Source organism: Zootoca vivipara, chromosome 6 (genome assembly GCF_963506605.1).
Source record: "Zootoca vivipara chromosome 6, rZooViv1.1, whole genome shotgun sequence".
Classification (NCBI taxonomy): Eukaryota; Metazoa; Chordata; class Lepidosauria; order Squamata; family Lacertidae; genus Zootoca; species Zootoca vivipara.
Window position 1 is genome coordinate 3092438 of NC_083281.1, and position 27689 is coordinate 3120126.

The window sequence follows — 27689 nt, forward strand, 5'->3', positions numbered from 1 at the left end:
TATTCATTGACTTATTAGATATTTATATGTATACGTATGTATCTGTCTATATAACATCCAGGTTTTTCAGAATGAATTCTGGGTGTGTGAGGATGTGTGAGAGGCTTGCTTAGGGTTGGATTCCTTTATTCAACTCCAAGCAATTATCTAGTCCTCATGAAGAAGCTGGCCTCAACTTCCATTCCTGAATTGCAGTGGGTTTGGACTAGAAGGTGCCCTCAGGGGTCCCCCTCCCAGCAATACAATCCTACAATTCTGTGTCAAACAAACAGGTTGGGGGGGGGGGGCCGCAAGACGATATAGGTATCCCCCAGGGGTTTCAGAGTTTTAAATTACTGGTCAGCATAAGAACATCTCGAGATCAAACCCATCATGTCCGGCATCTTGCTCTCACCAGTGGCCAAGTCAGATGTCCCCAAAGCACGACATGAGTGCAACCTCGCCCTCCCACTGCAAGCGAGTGAGGCGACGACAAGGCTTTCAAGTTTGTTTCCAACACATTAACATCGAGGGAAGTCGGAGGAGGAGGAAAGCAATCGAGGAGAGGCTGGGTACGTCTCCCCTTTCCTTTGACGGGGTTCCCGCTTCACGTTAGCGGTTTACATGGGGGTGATTCTTTGCAATATGGCTTGCATTCAGCTGGCTAAAGCTGAACCGTGGCAGCCAGACGTCAACACCATTAGGCCTGGGGTGGATTAGTCTGAGGAAACAACGAATTGGGTGGCAGTTATGCTAATTTTAATCAACCGTGTATCGTGCTATATATACACTGTTGCCCTTTGCGGTGTGTGAATAATGATTCATCCTGTTGCCTTGGAGGTGTGGCTTTCTCGACATAGGTGGGGCTTTGCTTGTGGGCGTGGCTATCCTCGTGTGTGCAATTAGAGTCTCTTTGGGGGTGTGGCTATTCCTGGGGGCAGCGGCCATGACTATGGCACTCTCTTTGGGACCAGGGATATGGGGGGGGGCTATCAGGATTAGCCCCTGCCCGTCACAATTTACCACTACACCCTTGGGGAAGACCACAGGCAGGGCATGGGTTAAGGAATCGATACTGGGGAGTATCGGCAGGCGTGAGGCCAGGAGATTGTGTTTATCTTTCTTGGTTTCGAGGCATCGCTCTGGAGGGAGGCGGGACAAAGCTTTCCTCGGTGACACACCTCCTCACTCAGTGTGAGAGAGATCAGGAACATGCCAGTGCCATGTGAAGACGACCCATCAGTTCTCTTCCTTGTTCACTGTCCGGTCTGCGAAGCACCCACCCTCCTCCTGCGGCTGGGGGTCCGACGGGCCTGCGCCGCAAACACGGTCCGCAACCCTGCCGGGTACGCCACCACCTGAGAAGCTCCCCGCAGCTGTTCGTTGCCCCCCATCTCACGCCGGATCTCCGTCAGCGTCTGGGCGGGGGTTTCGAGCAGGCGCTGGAAGAAGCTCTTGCGCCCCACTGGCCGCTCCTGGCAATAGAAGGTGACCGCCGTACCCCGGTCAGATTTCATCTCCCGCGAGAACCCATCTGAGGTGCCGTCAAAGCAGCGGCCGATGGCAATCTCCTTGGCCAGGCGCGGGTTCTGATCGGTCACAGTGTAGATGCCATAGTTGTGCCCCAGCGGGTCCACGGGAGCCAGCATGGCAAAGGCTGAGGTGTCGTTGTTCTCCATGACGGGCGGGTGGCGGCCGAGGTATTCCCTCAGGTAGCTGTTGACTGCCGTACGACGGCAGCTCCCCTGCGGGATGATGGACACCAAAGTCCTGTCAACAAGTCCTTGGTCGAACAGCATTCCACTGCACTTGAACTCGAGGCAAGCCGCCGATGTGTTATACATCTCGGGGTCCCGGACACTCTGAGAGTCCCGCAGGCCGTAAAGTTGCCCCCGAGTCCTGGGGTGACTGCCCCCCACGTTTCGAGACCGGACCATGTATTGTTGAGGCCCGTTGATCTTCACCTTGATGTAGCAAGCCCGGAACTCTTGAGGGTTGGGCCACCACGAGAGGTAGTCCCCGGTCCACGACGTCAGGTCGCTCTCTTTGAATGGCACCACATTGTACTCATACTTGTCCACTTCCACCCGGTAGAACCGGAAGTGGTTGGCTGTGACGGGCGCCCGGTCGCAATCCCTCAGGCTCCGGTACGGGTAGATGGGGCCGTTGGTCTCGTCAATGTTGTTCTGGTTGGGCTTGGCGAGATTGATCTTGAAGGCTGTCTTCTTGAGGGCTGGGTCCTCGTGGTCGGATCGCCGGTAGCCCAGCTTGTTGAGGTACGGCTGAGAAACGCCCACGGCGCGAGGGTCGAGCTTCGGGCTGGATGCCACGGCCTCCAGCTCCTCCCCACCCATTGTCGCAGTGACGTAAGCCGTGTAGGCATCAGCCTGCTGGCTGTCGCAGAAGGCAGGAAGGCACGCACCATTGCGACCTGTCACCACGCTGTCAAAGCGGCCCCAGGCCTGAGGGTTGGACGGAAAGCCAGGCCTGGGCTCGAGGTTGACCAGGGTGACCACTACTCCCTCCAGCTGCTCATTGGGGTTTAACTTTTCATTGATGTAGGTCCGGACTTTGACGAAGCAGCGACGGTTCTCCGGCACGTCCAGGTTGAACAGCCGCCTTTCGCGGATCTCTAGGTTGCCAATCAGGAAGGCCCTCTCCTCGCGCTTATGGCGCTGTGCCGTGGCCAGTTTGAAGGGCGCCTCCTCTTCCCACAGGCCTGTCACGGGGTTGAGGGACCAGAGCTTCATTTTCTGAACGTGCCCTGGCATCTTAATGAGCTCGGCGTCCATCTTTACCTCCACGCTCCTGGCCTCTAATCCCTGGTTGCTGCCCTCTTCCCAGAAGTCCAGGGAAAACATGCCATAAGTCCGGAGAGGGAAGAGATCGCCTTCGGCATTGACGAAATTCAAGTCGCTGGAGGCGGCGTTCACCGTGGCAAAGTCCCGTGGATCAACGAACGTGACGCTGGCCCGTACGGTCCCGTTGTAGGGTTGACCATCGGGCCTGAAGAAAGATTGCGAGGGGATGACGATCTCCCCGACGGGGTCCTCCCCAGCCACTTCTCCGAGCTGGATGACGTTGGTTTCTGAGGCTTCCAAGTCAACAGGCTCCTTCCTCCTTATCATCTTGACGTCCTGGTAGACAGCCCCACCGCGCTGGTCAAACGGGAAGACCTTCACAGCCTCGACAAATTTCTGTGTCCGGTCCACAAACTTCACCACCAGCCTCTGTGTGTCCGGTGGAACCTCAATGGTGAAGGCGCCCTTGTAACCGGTGAAGCCGATCTTCTCGGCGCCCAGGTAGATCTCGCCAAAGCGCAGAGGTTCCCCATTATCCGCCGCCGAAGCCTTCCCGCGGACCAGCACCTTGGGCTGGGTGCAAGAGCTGCAGCCGCACTCCGCAACCACCTTGATGGGGAGGACATACCCGATGCAACGAATCTCCCGCACTTCCATGCGGCGTGTCCCACAGCAGTGCTTCGTGGCGTCACGGCACTGTAGGCCGTCGGCAAGGCTGCTGGCACAGCGGGCATTGGGGCACTGGCCGACGTTGTAGAAGTGGGAGCCTGTCTCCTCTTGGAGACATTCGTCGGGGAGTTTGATGAGGTATTCTTCCGGCTCGGCTACGCAGGCTGGGACGTCTGGGTCTGAAACGAGAGAAGACCAAAACAAGAGATGTGGTAGAGCAGTTGGTAGAGCTGTGCTGTGGCTCAAGACCAGGGCTGGCGATACCTGGTTTTCAACCTTGTGATATAGCACCAGCTAAACATCGTGATATACCGATATACAGTGGTACCTCGGAAATCGAACGGAATCCGTTCCGAAAGTCCGTTCGACTTCCAAAATGTTCGGAAACCAAAGCGCGGCTTCCGATTGACTGCAGCCAATCGGAAGATGCCGAAGCCCCGTTGGACGTTCGGGTTCCAAATAACATTCACAAACCGGAGCACTCACTTCCGGGTTTGCGGCGTTCGGGAGCCAAGGCACGACTGTATCACAATATCTGAAATAAGGATGAAGCTGGTTTTCAACTTCGTGATTTCTCACCAGCTAAACATCGCGATATACTGATATATCACAGTGTCGGAAATAAGGATGGAGCTAGTTTTCTATTTCGTGATTTATCACCAGCTAAACATTGCGATATACTGATGTCTGAAATAAGAATGTAGCTATGGAGAGGCATTGGCTGGCTTTGCGGTTTTCCCCAAGTTAATTTTGCATAGCATACACATACAAACTGACCAAACTGCGGGAGGCAGTGGAAGACAGGAGTGCCTGGCGTGCTATGGTCCATGGGGTCACGAAGAGTCGGACACGACTAAACGACTAAACAACACAACAACACACATACATCATTATTCGCAATATATTTCCAGGTCAAAAATTACGAAGCCAATGTGGACCTGAAACCAGTTTTGGATGATGTATTGATATATTGCCCAGCTCTACTCAGCAGAGGACTGAGTAGCCAATAGAGGAAGAAGAAGAAGAAGAAGGTCTTTAAGCAGAGGCTTGACAGGCATATGTCAAGAATGCTTTGATGGTGTTTCCTGCTTGGCAGGGGGTTGGACTGGATGGCCCTGGTGGTCTCTTCCAACTCTATGATTCGAGGAAGAAGAAGAAGAAGAAGAAGAAGAAGAAGAAGAAGAAGAAGAAGAAGAAGAAGAAGAAGAAGAAGGAGGAGGAGGAGGAGGAGGAGGAGGAGGAGGAGGAGGAGGAGGAGGAGGAGGAGGAGGAGGAGGAGAGGAGAAGAGGGAGGAGGAGGTCATTGAAAAAATATCCGCTGAAGAGAAGTCCCCGGGGCATCCTCTCCTCCTGAGAAGGTAACTCTGCATAGCAAAGATCCTATGTTCAGGGTCAGGGATGATGGGAGTTGTAGTCTAGAAACACCTGGACCTTGGGGAAGACAATGTTTGCTACATGGACCAAAGAGCTCTCTGCATGTTTACATTGATGTTCTGCAGCATCCCTGCAGTTGTCACGTACCCTTGGCTTTTAAGTCAGGACTAGCCTGGGACCGGAACTGGGTGGGAACTCCTCAGAGAAGGAGCAAAACTCCACCACCAGCTATTACACGCATGGGGAGGGTCTCTCGCAGAAGAGCGGCGACATACAACTGAGCCTCAGTTTCCTCCTTGCTGGAGCAACGTTGGACCTCTTCGCTCCTAAAGCACACCTTGAGCCTGCCCATTGGCCAGGGTGCTTCTCAACCATGTCCTGCCTCTCCCTGCCTGTATCTAAGCTGAACCTCAGCCAGCCCCAGTTTTGCCTCGGAGCAGGAATCCGAGCTCACCTATCACAGCCAACTGGGCCACGGAGGACTTGACGGAGCCCAGGTCATTGCTGGCTTTGCAGTGGTACGAGCCAGCCTGATTTGGCCGCAGGTCCCTCAGCACTAAGCTGCTGTCGTATCTGTGCACCTTGCGGTCCAGGAGTGTCCCGTTGTGGTACCTGGAAGAAGAGAGGAAATGGGGAGGAGGGAGGTCAGAGGCCGACTGAGCGATCAGGGCTGCAAACCAACAGTAAGCTCCTTCCCTTCTGGCTGGCTGTCGGCACTTGTGAGCTTGGAAGCTCTTTGATGCTCCCCGATGAGTGAAGACAGATGTGACGAAGACAGATGCAATGAAGACAGACGTAATAAGGGTGAAAATGGGGTGGAGGGAAAGTTTCAACAATCCCGCTGTGGGGCATTCTTCCGGCTTCTGGAGGTAACCTGAATGGCATACCTCACCGGTAGGCTGAAGATCGGTTTGGTTAATATTTTGGGGTCTCATGTCGTGGTCTGGGCATTACTATTTCTGCAGCGGCATCCTAGAGCGGCTGGGGAAACCCAGTCAGTTGGCCGGGGTATAAATAATAAATTGTTATTATATTATTATTACTAGAGCCACCCAATCAGAACAGTCCCCCCCCCTCCCTGTTGAACTTCTGACCGGAGATTTTTTTTATTCCATTAGGAGTTTTAATGGATGCTTGATTTGATCGTTTTAACTCGATTCATTTCTTTTTGTGCAATGTATCATTGTAAGCAACGCAGAGGCTATTGGAGCTAAGCAGCATATAAATTGTTGGATATATATAGAGAGATTTCTTGAAAGGAGCCCCTCCTCCTCCTCCTCCAGCAATGGGCCCCGATCCCAGTCACTTACCAGTAATACTTCATTGGCTCTGGAATGCCCTGCGCTCTGCAGCAAAACCGTACATTTTGTCCAACGGTCCTCACTTTCTCTTCCGGATGCGACACCATGTAAGGTTTTTCTGCCAAGAATGGATGGGGGGGAGGGGTGGTGGTGGAGAGAAGTAGTATAAAATCAGGAAAAATGAATAAATTAATTAACTGTGTTTTTAAAAAGGCTCTCACCTTCCTACCCATCCAGAACAACTTGTGATAAAACAGGGATTAAAGGTAAAGGGACCCCTGACTGTTAGGTCCAGTAGCAGACGACTCTGGGGTTGCGGCGCTCATCTTGTGTTATTGGCCGAGGGAGCCAGCGTACAGCTTCCGGGTCATGTGGCCAGCAGTACTAAACCGCTTCTGGCAAACCAGAGCAGCACATGGAAATGCCGTTTACCTTCCCGTCGGAGTGGGACCTATTTATCTACTTGCACTTTGACGTGCTTTCGAACTGCTAGGTTGGCAGGAGAAGGAACCGAGCAACGGGAGCTCACCCCATCGCGGGGATTCGAACCGTCGACCTTCTGATCGGCAAGCCTTAGGCTCTGTGGTTTAGACCACAGCGCCACCCGCATCCCTAAACAGGGATTGGAAGAGGCTTAAAATCTTAGTGATGAGCAGAGTCCATTGGGGTGGGGTGGGGGGTTGGGGGGGAGCCTTGGGGATGGAGCTCAAAGGGAACCTAAAATATAGGAGCCTAAATTTTGGCTTCAGCTTTAGCTTCTGAAGCTGAGGCTCCAATACTTTGGCCACCTCGTGAGAAGAGAAGACTCACTGGAAAAGACCCTGATGTTGGGAAAGATTGAGGGCACTAGGAGAAGGGGACGACAGAGGACAAGATGGTTGGACAGTGTTCTCGAAGCTACCAACATGAGTTTGACCAAACTGCGGGAGGCAGTGGAAGACAGGAGTGCCTGGCGTGCTCTGGTCCATGGGGTCATGAAGAGGCGGACACGACTAAACGACTACAACAACAACAACAACAACAACAACAACAACAACAAATTTTGGCACTTGATAAGTTTCACAACTTCCTTTTAGATGCATCAGATCAAAACAGGCTTGGCTTAGAGTTGCAGATTTCAGCAAGGAAGGTTAATGTGGTTTGGTAAAAGACGATATGAAATTGACTGTAAATGAAATTTTCTAAGAAAATTATGCATGGATGGTACCTAACAAATTGCCTAAAATGTGTAGGAAAGTTCCTAATAATTGTTGGAAGTGCAAACGAGTAGATGGAACCCTCATTTTGTTTCATATGGGGTGGGCTTGTACGAAAGCAAGGGGTATTTTGGGAAATGATATATGACGAGATAAAGAAGATGTTTGAAGTGTTTAATGTTTGATGTTTTATCGTGTTTTTAATATTCTGTTGGGAGCCGCCCAGAGTGGCTGGGGAAATCCAGCCAAGTGGGCAGAGTATAAATAATAATAATAAAATATTAATCCCAATGCAGCAACCGTGGCTAAAGAATCGGAGTCCCCCCTGTTACCTGGTCGATGGAGCACTAGGTCCACCAATGATGTCCGAGAGCCGTTGGCGATCACCGGGGCGCTCCCTTGGGCAAACCGCTCGAGCTTCGCGCTGATGTTGGCCTTGCTCCCAGCGCAGATGCCTCGGACGGTGAATTGGCCGTGCTGGTTGCTCCTGGCCAGCAGAGCCAGGGGCCGGTCCTGGAGAAAGATCTGGGCGTTGGCGAGAGCCGCTCCACTCGCGCTCTGTACGGTGCCCAGGACGGTGTGGTTGGGGCAGGTGCAGCTGCTACAGTCCTTGCTGGGAACGCCCATATCGCAGCTGAGTTGGCAAGCTGGAAACACAGAGCCATAGAATTGTAGAGTTGGGAGAGACCCCCCAGCGGTCATCTGGTCCAGGAGTCAGCAAACTTTTCCAGCAAGGGGCCGGTCCACTGTCCCTCAGACCTTTTGGGGGGGTGGCGGCTGGACTATATTTTTGGGGGTGGGACGAATGAATTCCTAGGCCCCACAAATAACCCAGAGATGCATTTTAAATGAAAGCACACATTCTACTCATGTAAAAACATTCTGATTCGCGTGGCCGGATTGAGGAGGCAATTGGGCTGGATCCGGCCCCCGGGCCTTAGTTTAGCTACCCATGGTCTAGTCCACCCCCCTGCAAGGCGGGAATCCCAACTAAAGAATTCCCCTTTCAGGGAGCAAAGGGTACATGTGAGGGGCCTGACTGATGGAGAGGCAAATCTTCCCATTCTCCATTTTTCCATCTTAATTTCACATTTCCATATCTGCTTACATTTTTTAAAAAAAGGAAAGTACACATGAAAATCCTTCAGTGTCTTAGTGCAAATTTCTCCTGATAATGCACATCATTTGCATGCAGTTTTACTTATTATATATATATATATATATATATATATATATATATATATATTTGTAAGCAGTTGCCCCTTCTGTGCACTGTTTCTATGAATATATGCATTTTTCCTGCACCTTTCCCTCCAGGACCTGCATTTTGGTGCATGTTGCTTGGATAGAGAACTGCACTGCGATATTTACTGGTGCGAGTGTGCACTCGTGAGCAGAGGTAAAAGGAAGGATGGGAGGAAGGGGGAGAGGGAGGGACGGTGAATTAAAGGAAGTGAGGGGTGATTGAAATAAGTGAGTGAGTGAGTGAGTGAGTGAGTGAGTGAGTGATGGTGGAGGGAAGTGGTCTCAGAGGGAAGTAAGTAAGTGATGGTGGGTGGATGGATGGAGGCAAGTGGTGGAAAAAGAAAGGAAAGAAGGAAGGAAGGAAGGAAGGAAGGAAGGAAGGAAGGAAGGAAGGAAGGAAGGAAGGAAGGAAGGAAAAAAGAAGTAATGAAAGGAGGTAAGTGATGGCAGAAGTAAGTAAATAAAATAAAAAATTCCTTCAGTAGCACCTTAAAGACCAACTAAGTTTTTATTTTGGTATGAGCTTTCGTGTGCATGCACACGAAAGCTCATACCAAAATAAAAACTTAGTTGGTCTTTAAGGTGCTACTGAAGGAATTTTTTTATTTTACTTCGACCCAGACCAACACGGCTACCTACCTGTAACCGTAAGTAAATAAGTAATGGATGGAAGGAGGCAAATGATGGCAGAAAGAAGGAAGGAAGGAAGGAAGGAAAAAAGAAGTAATGAAAGGAGGTAAGTGATGGCAGAAGTAAGTAAATAAGTAATGGATGGAAGAAGGCAAATGATGGCAGAAAGAAGGAAGGAAGGAAGGAAGGAAGGAAGGAAGGAAGGAAGGAAGGAAGGAAGGAAGGAAGGAAGGAAGGAAGGAAGGAAAAAAGAAGTAATGAAAGGAGGTAAGTGATGGCAGAAGTAAGTAAATAAGTAATGGACGGAAGGAGGCAAATGATGGCAGAAGAAAGTAAGTGATGGTGGATGGAAGGAGGCCAATAATCAAAGATCAGAAGGAAGTGATGGTGTATGTAATGTAATTAGGTAGGTAGATAAGTTATGGTAGAAGAAATGGAGGGGGGATGATGGGTGGAGGGGAGGGAGGGGAAAGCACAGGGAGAGGATAAGGGCAGATGCTAAGGATGGGGATACCTGACCAGGTGCAGAGAAACCTTGCCAGAGGAGCAAAGAGAGAGGCCACTGGAGAGGTTTGGTACCTGGACAGGGTGACAGCGAGCATTTCTGCACCTCCGAGGGACGCCCAGGGCAGCGGATCAGCTTGGACTTGGGGCAGCTCCGCCGACGGACCCTCTTCCCTCCGCCGCCACAGGTCTTTGAGCAGGGGCTCCAGGCCCCCCAGCTGCTCCAATGGGGCTCTGTGGGGGCGGAAGCCGCAGGATTAGAACCCGATTCCACACAAAAAAGAGGCGCACTAAAGGGGATTTCACACGTCTGATTGGCCAGGTGCTCGGCCTCAATCTGATATACGCCTCCTTGGGAGTTGCTGGCTCGGAATTTGCAGCTGACGTCCGTCCTACTCAGAGGAGACCCATTGACATGAATGGATGCTGTGATTTGATGACGGGGGGGGGGGTATGATGTGTGCCAATTTCCTACACACAAAAAGCAGTCTCAAAATGACTTTCGGCAAAGGAAACAGGAATGCTTTGGTTTGGGAGTTTTTGGTGGGAATGACTGCTGGCAGACAGAGGGGGGAAACTAAGAAAATGTGACAAACTTAGTTGGTCTCTAAGGTGCTACTGGAAGGTATTTTTTATTTTTATTAAGAAAATGTAGTTACATGATACTTAGAAAGAAGAACAAAAGCTTTAAATTGCCATAACGTCACTTGCTGTATTTGATGTACAGTAATTTTGTTTTATCTATATGCAGGAGTTGGTAAAAGGACAGCTGAGCGATGAGGAATTTGCTACAAACGGGGTGTGTGTGTGTGTGTGTGTGTGATCATTCAAGATAAAATTGTAAAATAAGCAGCTTCTATAAGGGGAAATTATGGAAATATATTGAGTCACAAAGAGTCGGACACGACTAAACGACTAAACAACAAGAACAACAACATTGAGTGGGAAGCCAGGTTTTATTGGGGGGGGATTGTATTGAATTAGTTTTAATTTGGCATGGATGTGTTATAAATTTGAAAAAAACGGAATTATGGGAAAAAGGACTGCCTTTGAAAACCGAACACTGCAAAGCAATTTCCTAATAACAAAGCAACGACGCGATAGCGGATATAACGGACGAAACAGCAGCTGCGTCGACAACATCCAACGGCAAAATGATTGTGTTGGAGGTTATAGGATTGAATCTGCCAATCGCGCGCAATGAGAGGCAGCGTGGTGTAGTGGTTTCAGCGTCGGGCTAGGACCTGGAAGAACAGGGTTCAAATCCCAAACTCAAGCCACGAAATGGATTGGGGGGGATGACTTGGGGGGGGGCAGTCACCGTCTCCCAGCCTAACCCGGATTTAGGTTTGATGAGGCCCTAAGCTCCTGAAGGTAATGGGGCCCTTTATAGGTCCAGCTGTCCTTTGTCAACAACAAATTGTCACTGTTTTTTGTGTGTTGAATATATGGTAATTTATGGACCTAATAGGTATCTAAAGCCATTTGCCCATGTGGCCATGCAACCAGTCCATGCAGAATGTAGGCACCCTATATATTGTTGTTGTTTAGTCATGTCCGACTCTTTGTGACCCCATGGACCAGAGCACGCCAGGCACTCCTGTCTTGCACTGCCTCCCGCAGTTTGGTCAAACTCATGTTGGTAGCTTCGAGAACACTGTCCAACCATCTCGTCCTCTGTCGTCCCCTTCTCCTTGTGCCCTTCTTCTTTCCCAACATCAGGGTCTTTTCCATGGAGTCTTCTCTTCTCATGAGGTGGCCAAAGTATTGGAGCCTCAGCTTCAGGATCTGTCCTTCCAGTGAGCACTCAGGGCTGATTTCCTTCAGAATGGATAGGTGTGATCTTCTTGCAGTCCGTGGGACTCTCAAGAGTCTCCTCCAGCACCATAATTCAAAAGCATCCATTCTTCGGCGATCAGTCTTCTTTATGGTCCAGCTCTCACTTCCATACATCACTACTGGGAAAACCATAGCTTTAACTATACAGACCTTTGTAGGCAAGGTGATGTCTCTGCTTTTTAAGATGCTGTCTAGGTTTGTTATTGCTTTTCTCCCAAGAAGCAGGCGTCTTTTAATTTCGTGACTGCTGTCACCATCTGCAGTGATCGAGGAGCCCAAGAAAGTAAAATCTCTCACTGCCTCCATTTCTTCCCCTTCTATTTGCCAGGAGGTGATGGGACCAGTGGCCATGATCTTGGTTTTTTTGATGTTGAGCTTCAGAAAGTAGCAAACCAGGAATATTTTAGGGAGCAGGCTACCGTACCATGACTTACATCACAGGAGCCTACACAACACAAAACATGGTTGCTGTATGGAGGTTTTATTTTATTTGATTTCTATCTTATATTTTGGAGATGGGCATCCAGTGTTTTTTCTCCTTTAAATTTTTTTGGGGCCCCCCAAGAGAATGGGACCCTAAGCTATAGCTTGCTTAGCTTATACATAATTCCGGCACTGGGCTGAGCTACCCCACAGGGTTGTTGTTTTGTGTGTGTGTGTGAGTATAATGTACCCCCTTCCAGCTTTACCCCTTTTTAAATTCCTGCTCTCCCGCCACGGCACATGGCTTGGGAGGCACGGATCCGTCTCGCGCCCCTGCTATTTCCATCGTGAAACCTCGGGGGAAACATTCGGCTGCCGTTTTGGAAGAGCTTGAGAGGCAAGAATTGCAGAGGTCTTGCCAGCCCTTGGCGAGAAACACACACACACAGAGAGAGAGAGCGTTTGTCGAGTCTGCCCTCCTTTTTTTCCAGGCAAAACAAGGAGAAAAAGGAGATCGGATGACTCTCCTGCCTCAGCAAGAATGTTCAAAGCACAACGGAGAAAGTACTTGGCCGGCATCTCGCGTTGGCGGGAGTAAGGTCCATTAAAAAAATAACTCTGTCTATAAAAAACAACAACAGGCCTTTAGAGGCCCCTATGGAGACCAACTACAGCGTTCCTGAAATTTTTCCTCGGTGATGGGCTGACCCCATTGGGAAGAGAGGTGGGGGGGGGGTAACCCATTTCTCCATTACCCAAACAATTGCCTTGCCTGTTCCTTGGACGTTTGCAAATTCCAAAAGGAGGTGGTGGAAACCACCCTGTTTCCCAGGGACAATCCCGGATTGACATAAGTTTCTGATTTGAACCCCAAATGTCCCACTTTTTCTTAGGACGTCCCTATTTTCATGGGAGAAATGTTGGAGAGGATGGAATAGGACGTCCCTATTTTCACAGGAGAAACGTTGGAGGGGATGGAATAGGACGTCCCTATTTTCACGGGAGAAATGTTGGAGGGGATGGAATAGGACGTCCCTCTTTTTACAGGAGAAAACCACTTCCGCATTTTACGAAGGTGGTGTTGTGGGCGTGGCCCGTCTCGACCCTCGCGAGGGGGCTGAGAGTTCAGCCCTCTCGCGAGACGGGGTTCCCGCCTCCGTCATTCCCCGGCTGACCAATAGGGCCAGCCGGGCGGGGCTTCCCCCGCGTTTAAATCAGGCTGGAGGCGGGAACTCTGCCTCTCCTTCGGCCGGCACTTTGAGCGATCGGATCACCCACCCACCCGCCCTATGGTTAGGCAGTTAGGCAGGTTAGGCCGACGCTGCTATGGAGTTAGTCGGTCGCCTCGGTTGGCCGTGGGGCCGGGTAGGACTTTTTCCACTTGGATTAGCCAATCTGGTTTTTTCGCCTACCTCATAGCATTTCGTCACAACTTGGTTTGGCGGTTAGGCATTGGAAATTTGCATAAATAAAGAATGGGGGGGCAGATTACGTCATCCTCTGCCCGAAATTGGAGATTTAATCCCGTTAAAGGGGTTCCGGGGGCGGTAGCTTTGTCCTGGGCCTACGGAGGTCAGGGCCTTATTGCACCCCCCAACGGTGGCCACAGGAGGTGTCTCAGTAGATGTATATCACTGGGCTCCTTTCTGGTGGTTAATTTCTCCCAGACTGTAACACACGGGTTACAGTCAGATATAGTCGGTTAGGTTCCAATGCCTAAGCCAATACCGCTCAACATCCGAAACCAATAAAGTTGTGGCCTTTTCACCCACTTAAACTCATTTCACTGTGTCTTGTTCATTATTTCTGGGGAGGGAGGGACATTGCCACACAAATGTTGGAGGGGATGGAATAGGACGTCCCTATTTTCATGGGAGAAACGTTGGAGAGGATGGAAAAGGACGTCCCTATTTTCACGGGAGAAACGTTGAAGGGGATGGAATAGGACATCCCTATTTTCACGATCCACACAGACTTGGTGGGCTGTCAGGCCTAATGAGCACAGGGGCTCGTCCCCTGTAGGTCTTGCCCCATAGATCAGTTGCCAAGACTGAAAATCCCCGCCTCCCCACAGCCGTCTTAAGCCCCCTCTTCTCCAGGGTTTTCCCCATGCAATCAGAGACTGCGCCTGCCGGAAGCCAACCTCTCCTCTGCCCATTTCATGCCTCTCCTGGTTCTGGGAGACCAGGGGAGCAGGCAGGTGGGGGGGGGAAAGACCCCCTAGCTTATACAGCAGGGTGGCCCCACTGAAAGAAGCTTCCCCTTCCGTGCTTTCTGTTCTGCCACTTTCTCAGCTCTTCTCAACCTCGGAGGAGAGCGGAGGGATGCTTTCCAGAGACAGCAAATCTGTTAACCGTCTCCCTCCCAGTGTTTCTTCTGCTAGCTGTTCCCCATCCAGTATTTCCCAGCTTCTGCCTTTAGAACTATGCCCTTCTGCAAAGCACTGCTCCAAATCTATACTGTCCTCCTGCTCCTGGGAAGATTCTGGGTCTGGATCAGAGGGAGGGGGAAGGCTCCCACCATTTCTCCTCAGTGCAGCCCTCCTCAGCACGGTCCCCGACACCCAGTGAGGCAGCTGTGAGAATCCCTGCCTTCCTACATCTCCCTATGTCTCCTCCTCTCCCAGTTCTTTCCCAAGCAATCTGAGACTCCTTCGCCTTGCATGTCTTTGCCCCACCTTCTTCATACCTCTTCTGCTTCTGGGAGACCAGAGAGGAGGGCAGCTGGTTGCAGCAGAAGGGGGAGACAGCCGTGGCTTGCCACTAGCCGAAGTGTCCCTCCTCTCCTGCTTCAGCCTCCGATTCTCTACTGTTCTCTGCCACAGACTCTCCCTGCTCACTAGGCCCTGTTTACCTCTCCATCTTCTGACACCTTCTCCTCCCAGCCTTCTCCCTCTGATCACTCATGGCCGTCCCAAAACCCATCCCTGGGCTCTGAGCCCTCTTCCCTTGGCGGCCCCCCAGCCACCATCCCCCTTGCGTCCAACTGGTGCGTGACAACCCCGCAACATACGCAGCCCCATCCAACGGTACCCAACTCTAGGATTCGCACTCGTTACCTCGGCAAGGTTCGTTGCTGCACGCCCGACGCTCCGTGGATTTCCCTGGGCACTTGGTCAGCCTCCCCAGGGCCGGAGCAGGGCTGTTGAGGCAGCTCCGGTGCCTGGTCTGGACGCCGTTCGTGCCGCAGGCCGTCCGTGAACAGGAGGTCCAGGAAGACCACGACGACCACCCCAACCAGTCCGTGGGATCTTTCGAAGTGATGTGAGGCCAGGAGGGGAGAGAAGAAGGCGGAAATGATATTTAGTGTGGGGAAAAACATCTTTAAAATGCATTTGCTTTTTAAAAAAATATGGAGTTGGGAATCCTTAATACAGCCCAGGTCTCTCTATCCGGCTGTCGGAACTCTCCCCAGGCAAAAAAAGCCTTCCTGAAGTCTCAGGTTGGAGGGTTTGAATCCCCAGGTAGGAAAGAGTGTGTTTAATATTTATTTATTTTTTATTTATTATGAAACTGAGCACGGAGTCTGCAAGCGTCAGCCCTGTGGGATCCAGCTGCAAATTACGGCATGCATTCTCTGGCGATGTCTCAAACCCTCCAAGTGCCCCTGTTTTCCAGAATTTACAGAAGCTGTCCCAGTTTCTGATGTGATCCCGGAATTTTGACCCCACTTTTCCTTGGGACGTCCCTATTTCCATGGGAGAAATGTTGGAGGGGATGGAATAGGAAGTCCCCCTTTTCACTGGGGAAATGTTGGAGGGGCTGGAACAGGACGTCCCTATTTTGACGGGAGAAACCTTGGAGGGGATGGTGTCTGCCCTCCCCTCCTCCCTCTCCCAATTAACCTCCGTCTCCAGGGCTCAGTGGCAGGAGGGAGAACAAGACCTGGTCTGGTCTCAAGAGGATGTCACTGTGATTGACAGATGAGCGGTCCTGCCTGCAAGGGCCCGGAGCCGGCCACCTTAGTGCTCTCACCTGGGGGGCAGAGGAACCGGACGTGGTAGTTGGAGCACGTCTTGCCCCCGGGCTGCTCCTGGTTGCGGCACCGGAAGCCTTCCTGGGGGCTGTAGTGAACAACCTCTCGCACGTCCTCCGGCAGCTCCCATTCGGTGGTCCGTGCTTGGATGGCAGAGGGCAAGGCGCAGACGCGATCCGGGTAATAGAAGCGGATGGCTTCGAGGGTCTCAAAATCGCCTTCACCACCCGGGTGGTCCACGTTGAACCACGAGGTCCATTCGCCTGCAAAGGAGAGCTGGGGTTCAGCAGCGGCTGGTGCCCTCACTTCTGAGCTGGCGGCCCTCCTCCATCTCGCACCCCCCCTCTCCAGTGCCATATTTATGTATAGCAGGCACGTCCAACAGGTAGATTGAGATCTACCAGTAGATCACTGGATGTCTGTGGTAGATCACTGCTAGATCACTGGCACCCCTAAAAAGCTCACCCAAAATTTTCCTCCTCCCTAAAAAAAAGCTGAACTATGACCTGAAGCCCTAAACAAAAATGGGCCTCCCTCCCTCCTAAAAGAAGCTCAACAAGTTTGACCTAACCCCCCCAAAACAGGGCTTCCCTTCCTTAAAAAAACTCAGCAGCTTTGACCTGAACCCCCCAAAAGTGGGTAGATCACTCCCAGTTTTTAACTCTGTGAGTAGATCAGAGTCTCTTGGGAGTTGGCCACCCCTGATATATAGGCTAAGTAGGCTGAAGCCGAGGGCCTTAGATGCACAAATAAGTTTAGGATAAAATCCTTTATTCCTATATTAGATGCATTTGAAGCCCATTTAAAAAGAAGAAGTACTGTAATGTTGCACAATTGTTTTTCTGTTCTTGCTATTCTGCCAGCATCTAAGCTAGGGGTCAGCAAACTTTTTCAGCAGGGGGCCGGTCCTCAGACTGTCCCTCAGACCTTGTGGGGGGGCAGGACTATTTTTTTGGGGGGATGAACGAATTCCTATGCCCCACAAATAACCCAGAGATGCATTTTAAATAAAAGGGCACATTCTACTCATGTGAAAACACGCTGATTCCCGGACCGTCCGTGTGCTGGATTTAGAAGGCGATTGGGCTGGATCCGGCCCCTGGGCCTCAGTTTGCCTACCCATGACCTAAACTGTATGGAAACTTATTCATGTATTCGATTACAGCGGGAAGAACGTCAGTCGCCTCAAACTGGAAAGAAGCGGAAGACCCAGCGAAAGAAGAACATATACAAAAACTTATGGAATATGCAGAAATGCACAAAACTTACCGGAAGAATAAGAAATCAAGATAAACTTTTCATAAAAGAATGGAAATCGTTCATGGAATGTTTACAGATAAATTGTAAGCAGATGAAAACATGGGCAGGATTGATTTAATAACCTGCATTTTCATAAGTATATATTTAAATTGGATAATTAAATGAGGAAATTAAATGAATTTGGATATGCAGAAGGTATTAAAAAATTAATTTAAGGGACCGCAGAAAGAGGGGGAAGGAAGTCAAGTTTTGAAACGTTAAAATGACTATGAAATTATTGAAATGTATAAACCTGAAAATCAAAGAAAATCAAAAGGGGAGGGGAATTACACCAATACTTTAAAACATTCAAAGAGTGAAAATACTGAAACGGATTAAAATCTGCCCTAATTTTCTAAGTATCTGGATAGGATTGTCTAAACCGCAATGTTTTTAGCAGGCACTGAAAAAGAAGACAGCAAAGTCATCCACCTGACGTCAAGAGGCAGGGAGTTCCATTGTCTAGGATCTTAGAAATGTGGAACGGGCATTCTGTGGCAACTGTCACAGTGGAAAATTGAGCCGGAAATGTGTCAAATTAAACCAAATTTAAGGTGGGATGGGGTGCGATGGCATGGAACTTCCAGAACAGCAAAGAGACAGAATGGTCTGTTTGTTTCTTGCAAAATCTTCTTCAGACTTCCACAAACAAAACCCTTGGAGATAAATCCATATATCCAGAACAAAATGACGTACCAACCATGCCCGCTTCGAAGCTCGTCCGGGCGTTCCCTCTCTTCTTCTGCTCCTTGGCTGGCCGCGAGTCATTCTTCGCCGGTGGATCTGTTGGAAAAAGTGCAACAGCCCGTTCAAAGAGACCTGTGGAACTGTGAGGCTTGTGCCCACGGTTATGTACATTTCCGTCGTTCCCGTTTAAGAGCAGACCCACGGTTGTTTATGTATGTGACAACCAGGGCCAGATTTAGGTTTGATGAGACCCTAAGCCAGGGGTCAGCAAACTTTTTCAGCAGGGGACGGTCCACTGTCCCTCAGACCTTGTGGGGGGCCGGATTATATTTTTATTGGGGGTGGGGGTGGGGGAATGAACAAATTCCTATGCCCCACAAATAACCCAGAGATGCATTTTAAATAAAAGCACACATTCTACTCAGGTAAAAACACCAGGCAGGCCCCACAAATAACCCAGAGGTGCATTCTAAATAAAAGCACACATTCTACTCATGTAAAAACACGCTGATTCCTGGACCGTCTGGATTGAGAAGGCGAATGGGCCCCATCCGGCCCCCGGGCTTTAGTTTGCCTACCCATGCCCTAAGCTACTGAAGGTACTGGGGCCCTTTATATGTCCAGCTGTCCTTTGTCCACAACAAATTGCCACGGTTTTTCATATTGAATATATGCTATATGGTAATTTATGGACCTTATATGGCAACCTAAGGCCCGTGGGCCACAAGCGGCCCACGGGGGTCGTTTAACTGGCCCCCGAGCCGCCCCCAAACTGAGCTGCCCGCTCAGCGAGTCCCTGCGCCACCCTGCACCGATTCCTTCAGAATGGAGAGGTTTGATCTTCTTGCAGTCCATGGGACTCTCAAGAGTTCAAAAGCATCAATTCTTCGGCGATCAGCCTTCTTTATGGTCCAGCTCTCACTTCCATACATCACTACTGGGAAAACCATAGCTTTAACTAGACGGACCCCTGACCTAGTAGGTATCTAAAGCCATGCAACCATCCTTGATCTGCAACATCTTCAGGTCATGTGGGTATCCCTTGCTGATTCCTGTATCCATCCGGTCAGGACCAGACCCAGAGGCAGGGATAGTCTTCAAACAATGACTAAACCTGCCTCCTCGGTAATGACGTGGCCAGGGAAGAGGCGGAGGCTGGACGCGGCGCCTCCCGGCATCAGCTCACCGCCATCGCCCAACTCCGCCATGCTGCGCCGAAGCAGCGCCACTCCCGGAGCCTCCGTCTGCTGTGGCCACTGCGGCACGAAGTGGCCAGCTGAGCTTGGAGGTGCCGCATCCAGCCTTCACCTCTTCCCCACCGGAGGAGCCGCCCTCCAGCCACTGCCCGCCTCCTGTAGCCCCGCCGGCAGCACCGTCCTCCCTAAAAAAACCTCTGGGAAATGGGGGGCGGGCGCCGGAGGCAAGATTTGGTGTAGTGGTTAAGAGCAGTAGACTTGTAATCTGGGGAACCGGGTTCGCGTCTCCGCTCCTCCACATGCAGCTGCTGGGTGACCTTGGGCTAGTCACACTTCTTTGAAGTCTCTCAGCCCCACTCACCTCACAGAGTGTTTGTTGTGGGGGAGGAAGGGAAAGGAGAATGTTAGCCGCTTTGAGACTCCTTCGGGTAGTGATAAAGCGGGATATCAAATCCAAACTCTTCTCTTCTTCTTTGCACCATGGTGCTGGATATGCTTAAGATGGCCCTGACCCTCTCCCCTTAAGAGCCATGGGTCAATGTTCTTGTTAGAAAGTAAAATTCATGTTCAATTGCTGTTTTAGGGGTTGCTTTTAAAAGTCTGGAATGGATTGATCCCTTTCGTGTTACAGTCATACCTCGGTTTAAATACGCTTCAGTTTGAGTACTTTCCGTTTAAGTACTCCGCGGACCCGTCTGGAATGGATTAATCCACTTTCCATTACTTTCAATGGGAAAGTTCACTTCAGGTTAAGTACAGACTTCCAGAACCAATTACACTCATACTTCGGGTTAAGTACGCTTCAGGTCGAGCACTCCACGGACCGTCTGGAACGGATTAATCCACTTTCCATTACTTTCAATGAGAAAGTTCGCTTCAGGTTAAGTACGCTTCAATTTAAGTACTCTGCGAACCGTCTGGAATGGATTAATCCACTTTCCATTACTTTCAATGAGAAAGTTCGCTTCAGTTTAAGTACTCCGCGAACTGTCTGGAATGGATTAATCCACTTTCCATTACTTTCAATGGGAAAGTTTGCTTCAGGTTAAGTACGCTTCAGTTTAAGTACTTCGCGAACTGTCTGGAATGGATTAATCCACTTTCCATTACTTTCAATGGGAAAGTTCGCTTCAGGTTAAGTACGCTTCAGTTTAAGTACAGACTTCCAGAACCAATTGTGTACTTAAACCGAGGTACCACTGTACTTTGCTTTTGGAACGGAATATCCAGAATGGATTAAGTTTGAGAACCAAGGTACCGCTGTGATTGACTTTTTATTTCTCTTCTTTGTACAGCGGTACCTTGGTTTGCAAACGGACCTCCGGAACGGATTATGGTTGTAAACCAAGGCACCACTGTATAGCATATTGTTATTTTATTGCTATGGCCGATGGCTGAGGCAAATAAAGATTGATTCATGCATGCATGCATGCATGCATGCATGCATGCAAACACAGCAGCGCTCGGAAGACGGCACAGCCGGAGGGGAAAAAGCCATGCTGAGAAGTTGCCTCCTGCCTGCGGAGCTCTTGCTGCGGTTCCTTGTCTTGAAGGTCAACGGGATTAGGGTGGTGAGCTTCGCAAATGTCAGCCGGCGGAGAAAGATGGAGCAAAAATATGTGCAAAGGAAATATGAAGATTCGCGGTCCTTTCCGGTAGCCCCCGAAAGCCGCCTGCCGGGTTCCCTGGTGAGGAGGGGGATGGCTTGGTTGCGGGGGAATGAGTGGCATGCAGGAAAGGATTCCACGGAATCACAGAAATGTCCGTTTGGAAGGGAACCCCAAAGGTCATCCAGCCACGTCGGCACAACTTTTGGAAGACGTCTGAAGGCAGTTTTTAACGTTTGACGTTTTGCTGAGTTTTCATATGTGCTGTTAGCCGCCCAGAGTGGCTGTGGAAACCCAGCCAGATGAGTGGGGCATAAATAATAAAATTATTATTATTATTATTAGCGGTCAGAGAAAATGTTTTCTCCCTCCCTCCTAACATCTGACTTCATGGACATCCATTGAAGCTATATGTGGGAAATTATTATTATTATTATTAGTCAGTGAAAATGTTTTCTCCCAGTTCCCAGATCTAACTTCACATTCTTTTTTCTAAATTTTAACTTCTTCATTGCTATTAACCATTCTTTTTATACTTTAACTTCTTTATTACTGTACTAACATCCTCTCTCCAAAATTGCTATTATCTAACTACTAATCTCTATCCCATACCCAAAAATATTTAAACTTAACGTCCAGATCTTTTACCCATTTATTCCCACCCTCACAACAATTTCCCACCCCCTTTTCCCTGAAATGGGTGTCTCCAGATGCATCAGCCAGGTCCTTGATACAATCCTTAATACATTCCGAGGTCAGACCATATTATATCAGACAATACCAAATAATCCAAAACTCCCTCAACCCACCCCTAGTCTGTCCCAATCCAATTTTTGCCGAACTCTTGCCCTCCTCTTCTGTAATCCCATCACTTTATTTCTTTGCTCAGTATCATCCTTTATCATTATTATTTTAATAATAAGAACTCAAGAAGGGGAATTGAGGAAGTCAGAAAGGATTAGTTTAGAAGTTATAGAATGATGTTATTGTATTTTTATTTTTATTTTTATTGTTGTATTTTCTTTTTTTCAGTCTTTTTTATTCTTAATGGTTTTTGAAATGTGAAGAATTTGGGGGAATAAGAATGGACAAAGTGGTTTTGTATTCTTTTTCTTTTTTCTGTATTTCTTTTAAAATTCAATAAAAATATTTTAAAAAAGAAAATGTTTTCTCCCTCCTAACATCTGAGTTTGTGGACATCCACTGAAGCTGTATGTGGGGAAATTCAGGACAGACAAAAGAAAGGAGCGACCACACAGCACAGAGAGCGCGTTGTTAATCTGTGGAACTCCTTCCCACGGGAGGCAGCAATGGGCCGCCAACTGAGCTGGCTTAAAAAAAAAAAAAAGGATCGGGCAACTTCATGGAGACGTATCTCAGTGACTGCTAGCCAAGATGGCTCTGCTTTGCCTCCACGATTGGAGGCAGAAATTTTTCTGAATACCGGAAGCCGCAGGACAGCGGAGAGGGGCTCCTGTGTTCGAATCCCGCTTGCGGCTTTTCCGCAGAATAACTTTCTGATGGTAAGAGACGTTGGACAGCGGAGAACGGCCTCCCTCCTTGGGAGGTGGCGGACTCTCCTTCCTTGGAGGTTTTTAAGCAGAGGTTGGATGGCCGTCGGTCATGGATGCTTCGGCCGAGATTCCTTTGCATTGCAGGGGCCTGGGCTGGATGGCCCTTGAGGGTCCCTTCCAGCTCTACAATTCTACGATTCCTGTTTGGCGCTGGGAGAACAGGATGTTGGACTGCATGGGCCATTGGCCTGATCCAGCAAGCTCTGGTTATGTTCCTATGTCCCCCCCCCCCAAATAAACTAAGGTTCCAGCCCTCTTCATTCTGATTTGCAGAAGAATTTGCAGCAGGACCTGAAGGGACCCCCTAAAATATTTCTCCAGTGAACACTCTGTTCCTTTATTATTATTATTATTATTATTATTATTATTATTATTATTATTATTATTTGGGACGGCTTCTGTTAATCTGGGACTGTCCCTGGAAAATTGGGACATTGGGAGGGTCTGTGAGAGCAGAGTAAACAATAGTGGTATATATTAAATCGTTCCATTTTTTCCCTGTTTTGCCCTAAGATGTTTTTGATTGCATGTTTATGGAAAGCTTAAAAAAAAAGGAAGGTGGAATCCTGCACTGGGACTTTTCTTTTAGCAGATTAAGATGATCAGCAAAAACTGCAACGTTTTTAGCAGGGGCGATTTGAATAAGATCTATTATTTGATTATGGATGCGAAACCTCCCCCCCTCCCCCCAAAATGTGCTTTCTATAGTTAAGTTTTTTTACCTCTATCTTCAGTATGTTTTATTTCGTTTTATTGCTATGGCTAGCGGCTGATGCAAATAAAGATTCTTCTTCTCTTCTATATCCTGCATATATAGGAAATTCCTGGAGGGGAGAGTGAAGGAATAATTCGGAATAATTCCTGCATTGCACAGGGGAAGGGGTAAGAAGGTCAGGATGACCAGGTTCAGATCAGAAGACGAGACCCTCTCGGGAGACGCAAAGGAAATTGCACCGATATCGGAACGGAAATGCCGATTTAAACTTTGAAGGCAACCCCCCCCCCACCTGAAGCTCTCTGCGTGACTGAGATTTGTGCCGGGAGCAAACATGCAAACAGACCCATTTCCCCCCTCCCTGCAAAGTAGAGGGCATGAGACTCTTAATCTCAGGGTTGCGGATTCGAGTCAGCCCCACTTTTGGCAAGAGATTGGGGTTGGACTAAATGACCCTTCGTGCTCCCTTCCAACCATTCTATTCTATGATTTAAACCCTTTTTTTTTTTTAAAAAAGAGCCAGCTAAGTTGAAGGCTGTCATCGTCACTTCCTGCAGCAAGGAGTTCCGCCGATCCAAATCAAGATATAAAAAACCCCACAAAATACATAATAAGAATTAAACAACCACAACCACCTAATAGCCCGCCCCACACAAAAAAATACACATTTTAAAAGTCCTTCTATCAGTCTGTGGTGAAGATATTGGCCAAGGATATAATCAGATGACTCCCTTCCCAGTATTATGGGGATACATAGAACTCTCCCCCCCCCAGCAATTTATTCATATTATTATTATTATTATTATTATTATTATTATTATTATTATTCTGCAGGAGGTTAGAATGAATGACACTTTGGGTCTCCTTTAGCATTCGGATCTAGTCTGGACAGCTCAGTTGGTTAGAGCAGTGTTTCTCAGCCATATGCCCCCCCCCACAGAAACCCCCACCCCTGGATATTCCAAGAGGGCCACAGGTGAAATTATAGAACTGTAAAAATTATAAGTAAAGCTTCTATTCAGAAGCAAAATAGCGACCTTTCTGCTGGTAGGACGGGGAGGAAGCAAGGTCGGAAAGGGGGCCGCGGCCGGGAAAAGGTCAAGAAACACTGGGTTACGGCACGGTGATTGCCAAGGTTGCAGGTTCAATTCCTGTACGTGGCAATTCAACGATGGTATGATAAACTTCTATGATAATTCCCTGCTCTTCGCCCTAAGGTCCCAGGGCAGGTTATACACCAATTTAAGCACAATGTTTGTGTGTGTGTGTGTGTGTAATTACATAGATAGATGATAGATAGATAGATAGATAGATAGATAGATAGATAGATAGAAAGATAGATAGATAGATAGATAGATAGATAGATGATATGATAGATAGATAGATAGATAGATGATAGATAGATAGATAGAGATGATAAATAGATAGATGATAGATCAGGCTTCCTCAAACTCGGCCCTCCAGGTGTTTTGAGACTACAATTCCCATCATCCCTGACCACTGGTCCTGCTAGCTAGGGATCATGGGAGTTGTAGTCCCAAAACATCTGGAGGGCCGAGTTTGAGGAAGCCTGTGATAGATAGATGAGAGAGAGAGAGAGAGAGAGAGAGAAAGGGAAAGAGAAATAGATAGATATAGATATAGATAGATGTAGATAGATATAGATATAGATTATTACTTATTGAATTTATATACTCCCCTATACCTGGGGGGGGGGGCGGGGTCCTCAGGGTGGTTCACGGAACAAAATCAAGATATAAAAACCCCCACAAAATACATAATAAGAATTAAACAACCACAACCACCTAATAGCCTGCCCCCCCACAAAAAATTCACGTTTTAAAAGGGCACAGGGTGCAAAAAGTTTAGCACAACTTACAATCACAGAAATAAGGTGGGTTCTAAAAAAGGGAGAGAAAGAAACTGCCTTCGCTTTTGTGAATTTCAGGGAGAGACCGTGATTTCATAGCTCAGGCGCAACGTTAACACACTTTCCTGGGTATTTTGGACCCTGATGTCTCCCTGTTTGGTGAATTTTTGTGCGTAGCTGTGCCTTGTAGCTGTTGGGGTTCGGAGGGGGGGCATGGAGATTATCTGCCCCCTTTGTATGGGAATTGTACTCATAGAATCATAGAATCGTAGAGTTGGAAGAGACCTCAAGGGCCATCCAGTCCAACCCCCTGCCGAGCAGGAAACACCATCAAAGCATTCTTGACATATGCCTGTCAAGCCTCTGCTTAAAGACCTCCAAAGAAGGAGACTCCACCACACTTCTTGGCAGCAAATTCCACTGTCGAACAGCTCTTACTGTCAGGAAGTTCTTCCTAATGTTTAGGTGGAAGCTTCTTTCTTGTAGTTTGAATCCATTGCTCCCCAAGGTCTGCTTCAAATCCAGTCTTTCTAGATTTGTTTGAGGAAGTTTTTAACGTTTGATGTTCTATTATTATTATTATTATTATTATTATTATTATTATTATTATTTCTCCCCCTTGTCAGGTCTTAAGCTTCAGTTTGCTCTGTCTCCCCCAGCAGTGTGTGACTCTCACCCTCTCAAATTGCACAAAATTCAGACACGACCCCCCCCCCCGAAAAGACACACACACTTTCTGCAAGCAATTTTGCACAACGGGGAAGAAATTTCCACAATGAATCCCCCCCCCCATTATAAGGAGCTGCATCGAGCGCTAGCCCTGCTTAGAGTAGACCTGTCGGGAATAACAGAAACGGCCAACAGAAGCCCATGGATTTCAGCGGGTAGAATTTAATGGGCTGTAACCTTTTAAAGATGTCTCTTAAAAAGCAGAGACATCACCTTGCCGACAAAGGTCCGTATAGTTAAAGCTATGGTTTTCCCAGTAGTGATGTATGGAAGTGAGAGCTAGACCATAAAGAAAGCTGATCGCCGAAGAATTGATGCTTTTGAATTATGGTGCTGGAGGAGACTCTTGAGAGTCCCATGGACTGCAAGAATATCAAACCTCTCCATTCTGAAGGAAATCAGCCCCGAGTGCTCACTGGAAGGACAGATCCTGAAGCTGAGGCTACAATACTTTGGCCACCTCCTGAGAAGAGAAGACTCCCTGGAAAAGACCCTGATGTTGGGAAAGATGGAGGGCACAAGGAGAAGGGGACGACAGAGGACGAGATGCTTGGACAGTGTTCTCGAAGCTACCAACATGAGTCTGACCAAACTGTGGGAGGCAGTGGAAGACAGGAGTGCCTGGCGTGCTCTGGTCCATGGGGTCACGAAGAGTTGGACATGACTCAACGACCCAATGCACAGTGGTTTTCACAAAAATATACTCTTCCCCCTGCCCGCAGGGGTGCAAACCCCCCCCCAAAAGAAGGAATTTTCCAGTTCACATTCCCTCTTTTCTATTTTTTGGGGGTGCAATTTCCCCCCACTGGTTAGAACCACATCCTGGAATTCAAAGTGGGGCAGATTTGGAGGGGCTTTTCATATTTGCGGGTCGCGACGCTTCTGCAAACTGGACACATTTCCCCCCCCCGCCCCTATTTTGTGCCCCCTGCCTCCGCCACTGCCACCTCACCACTGGATTCTTGCTCCGAAGGGGGGGTCAGGCTAGATGTCCTTTGGGGTGACCCTGCAATTCAATGGCCGGAAATGGAAAAAACCGGCGTTTACCTTGAGCCGCCACGCAGCCGAAAAGCGCCAAGCACAGGAAAAGCACCGCCTTCTGGCCCTCCATCTCTCCGGCCTTGGGTTCTAATCCCTCGCACACTTTGTTTCTTTTTTTCCCCCTCCTCCCAGGTTGGGACACACAGGAGACTCGGGGGGTCTGCCGTTGTCCCTCCTCGCAGGTCTCTTTGAAACTGGAGCTGCGGTGGAAAAAGCAGGTCTTTATAGGAGGCTGTTTCTCTCCCTCTCTCCGTCTCCCGTTGGCTCGGAGGCCTTTTTGGACAGCGAAGGCTTGACCGAGGGAAATAAGAGAACACGGGGAATCTCGTCAAGTCGGGCAGAGCTGGAAGATTATCAGGAGGTCTTTATTTTAAAAAAAAACACACCAAAATATTATGTTATTGTTTTTGGTTTTGGGAAGCCTTCCACGGTAGCCTTTGCTAGTTTAGGCTGCTAAAATTGGACAGGGCTCGGGAAGAATGAGAAGAGGCAGTAAAACCAGCAATGAGCTCATGGGCTCCTCATTCCAGAGGTTTCATTATACATGTGGCTTGAGGACCATGTTCTTTTGAAGCCAGTGGTTCGTCACTGTTTATTACAGGCCACTGTTTTTGACACGGGTCGGGTTTTTATGATGATTCTTTGCAGCCCGCCGTGGAATGCCTTCCTAACAAATCCGCAAGGGGGGCCTCGTCGGAAATGCTGTGTGATTATTATCATAATAATAATATTATCATAATTTATTATTTGTACCCCGCCCATCTGGTCAGGCCACCCCAGCCACTCTGGGCGGCTCCCAACAGAATATTAAAAACACGGTAAAACATCAAACATAAAAAGCTTCCCTAAACAGGGCTGCCTTCAGATGTCTTCTAAAAGTCAGGTCGTTGTTTAGAATAATAGAATCATAGAGTTGGAAGAGACCACAAGGGCCATCCAGACCAACCCCCTGCCAAGTAGGAAACACCATCAAAGCATTCTTGACATATGCCTGTCAAGCCTCTGCTTAAAGACCTCCAAAGAAGGAGACTCCAC

At 48.8% G+C, this 27689-nt stretch overlaps 1 protein-coding gene across 2 annotated transcripts; it reads right to left on the minus strand.

Moving 5' to 3' along the window:
* Positions 1–26981, minus strand: CILP2 (cartilage intermediate layer protein 2). Of its 2 annotated transcripts, XM_035120657.2 has the most exons (9): positions 26661–26981; positions 17932–18018; positions 15936–16199; positions 15020–15211; positions 9775–9933; positions 7653–7967; positions 6134–6242; positions 5278–5435; positions 1–3628 (listed from the first exon to the last, which is right to left on the minus strand). In XM_035120657.2, the coding sequence occupies exons 1-9, from the start codon at positions 26722–26724 to the stop codon at positions 1236–1238; spliced, it is 3741 nt and encodes a 1246-aa protein (XP_034976548.2). In that variant the 5' UTR covers positions 26725–26981; the 3' UTR covers positions 1–1235. The 2 variants fall into 2 exon arrangements, with proteins under 2 accessions (XP_034976548.2, XP_034976549.2); XM_035120658.2 differs by lacking the exon at positions 15020–15211.
* Positions 26982–27689: the final 708 nt, after the last annotated feature.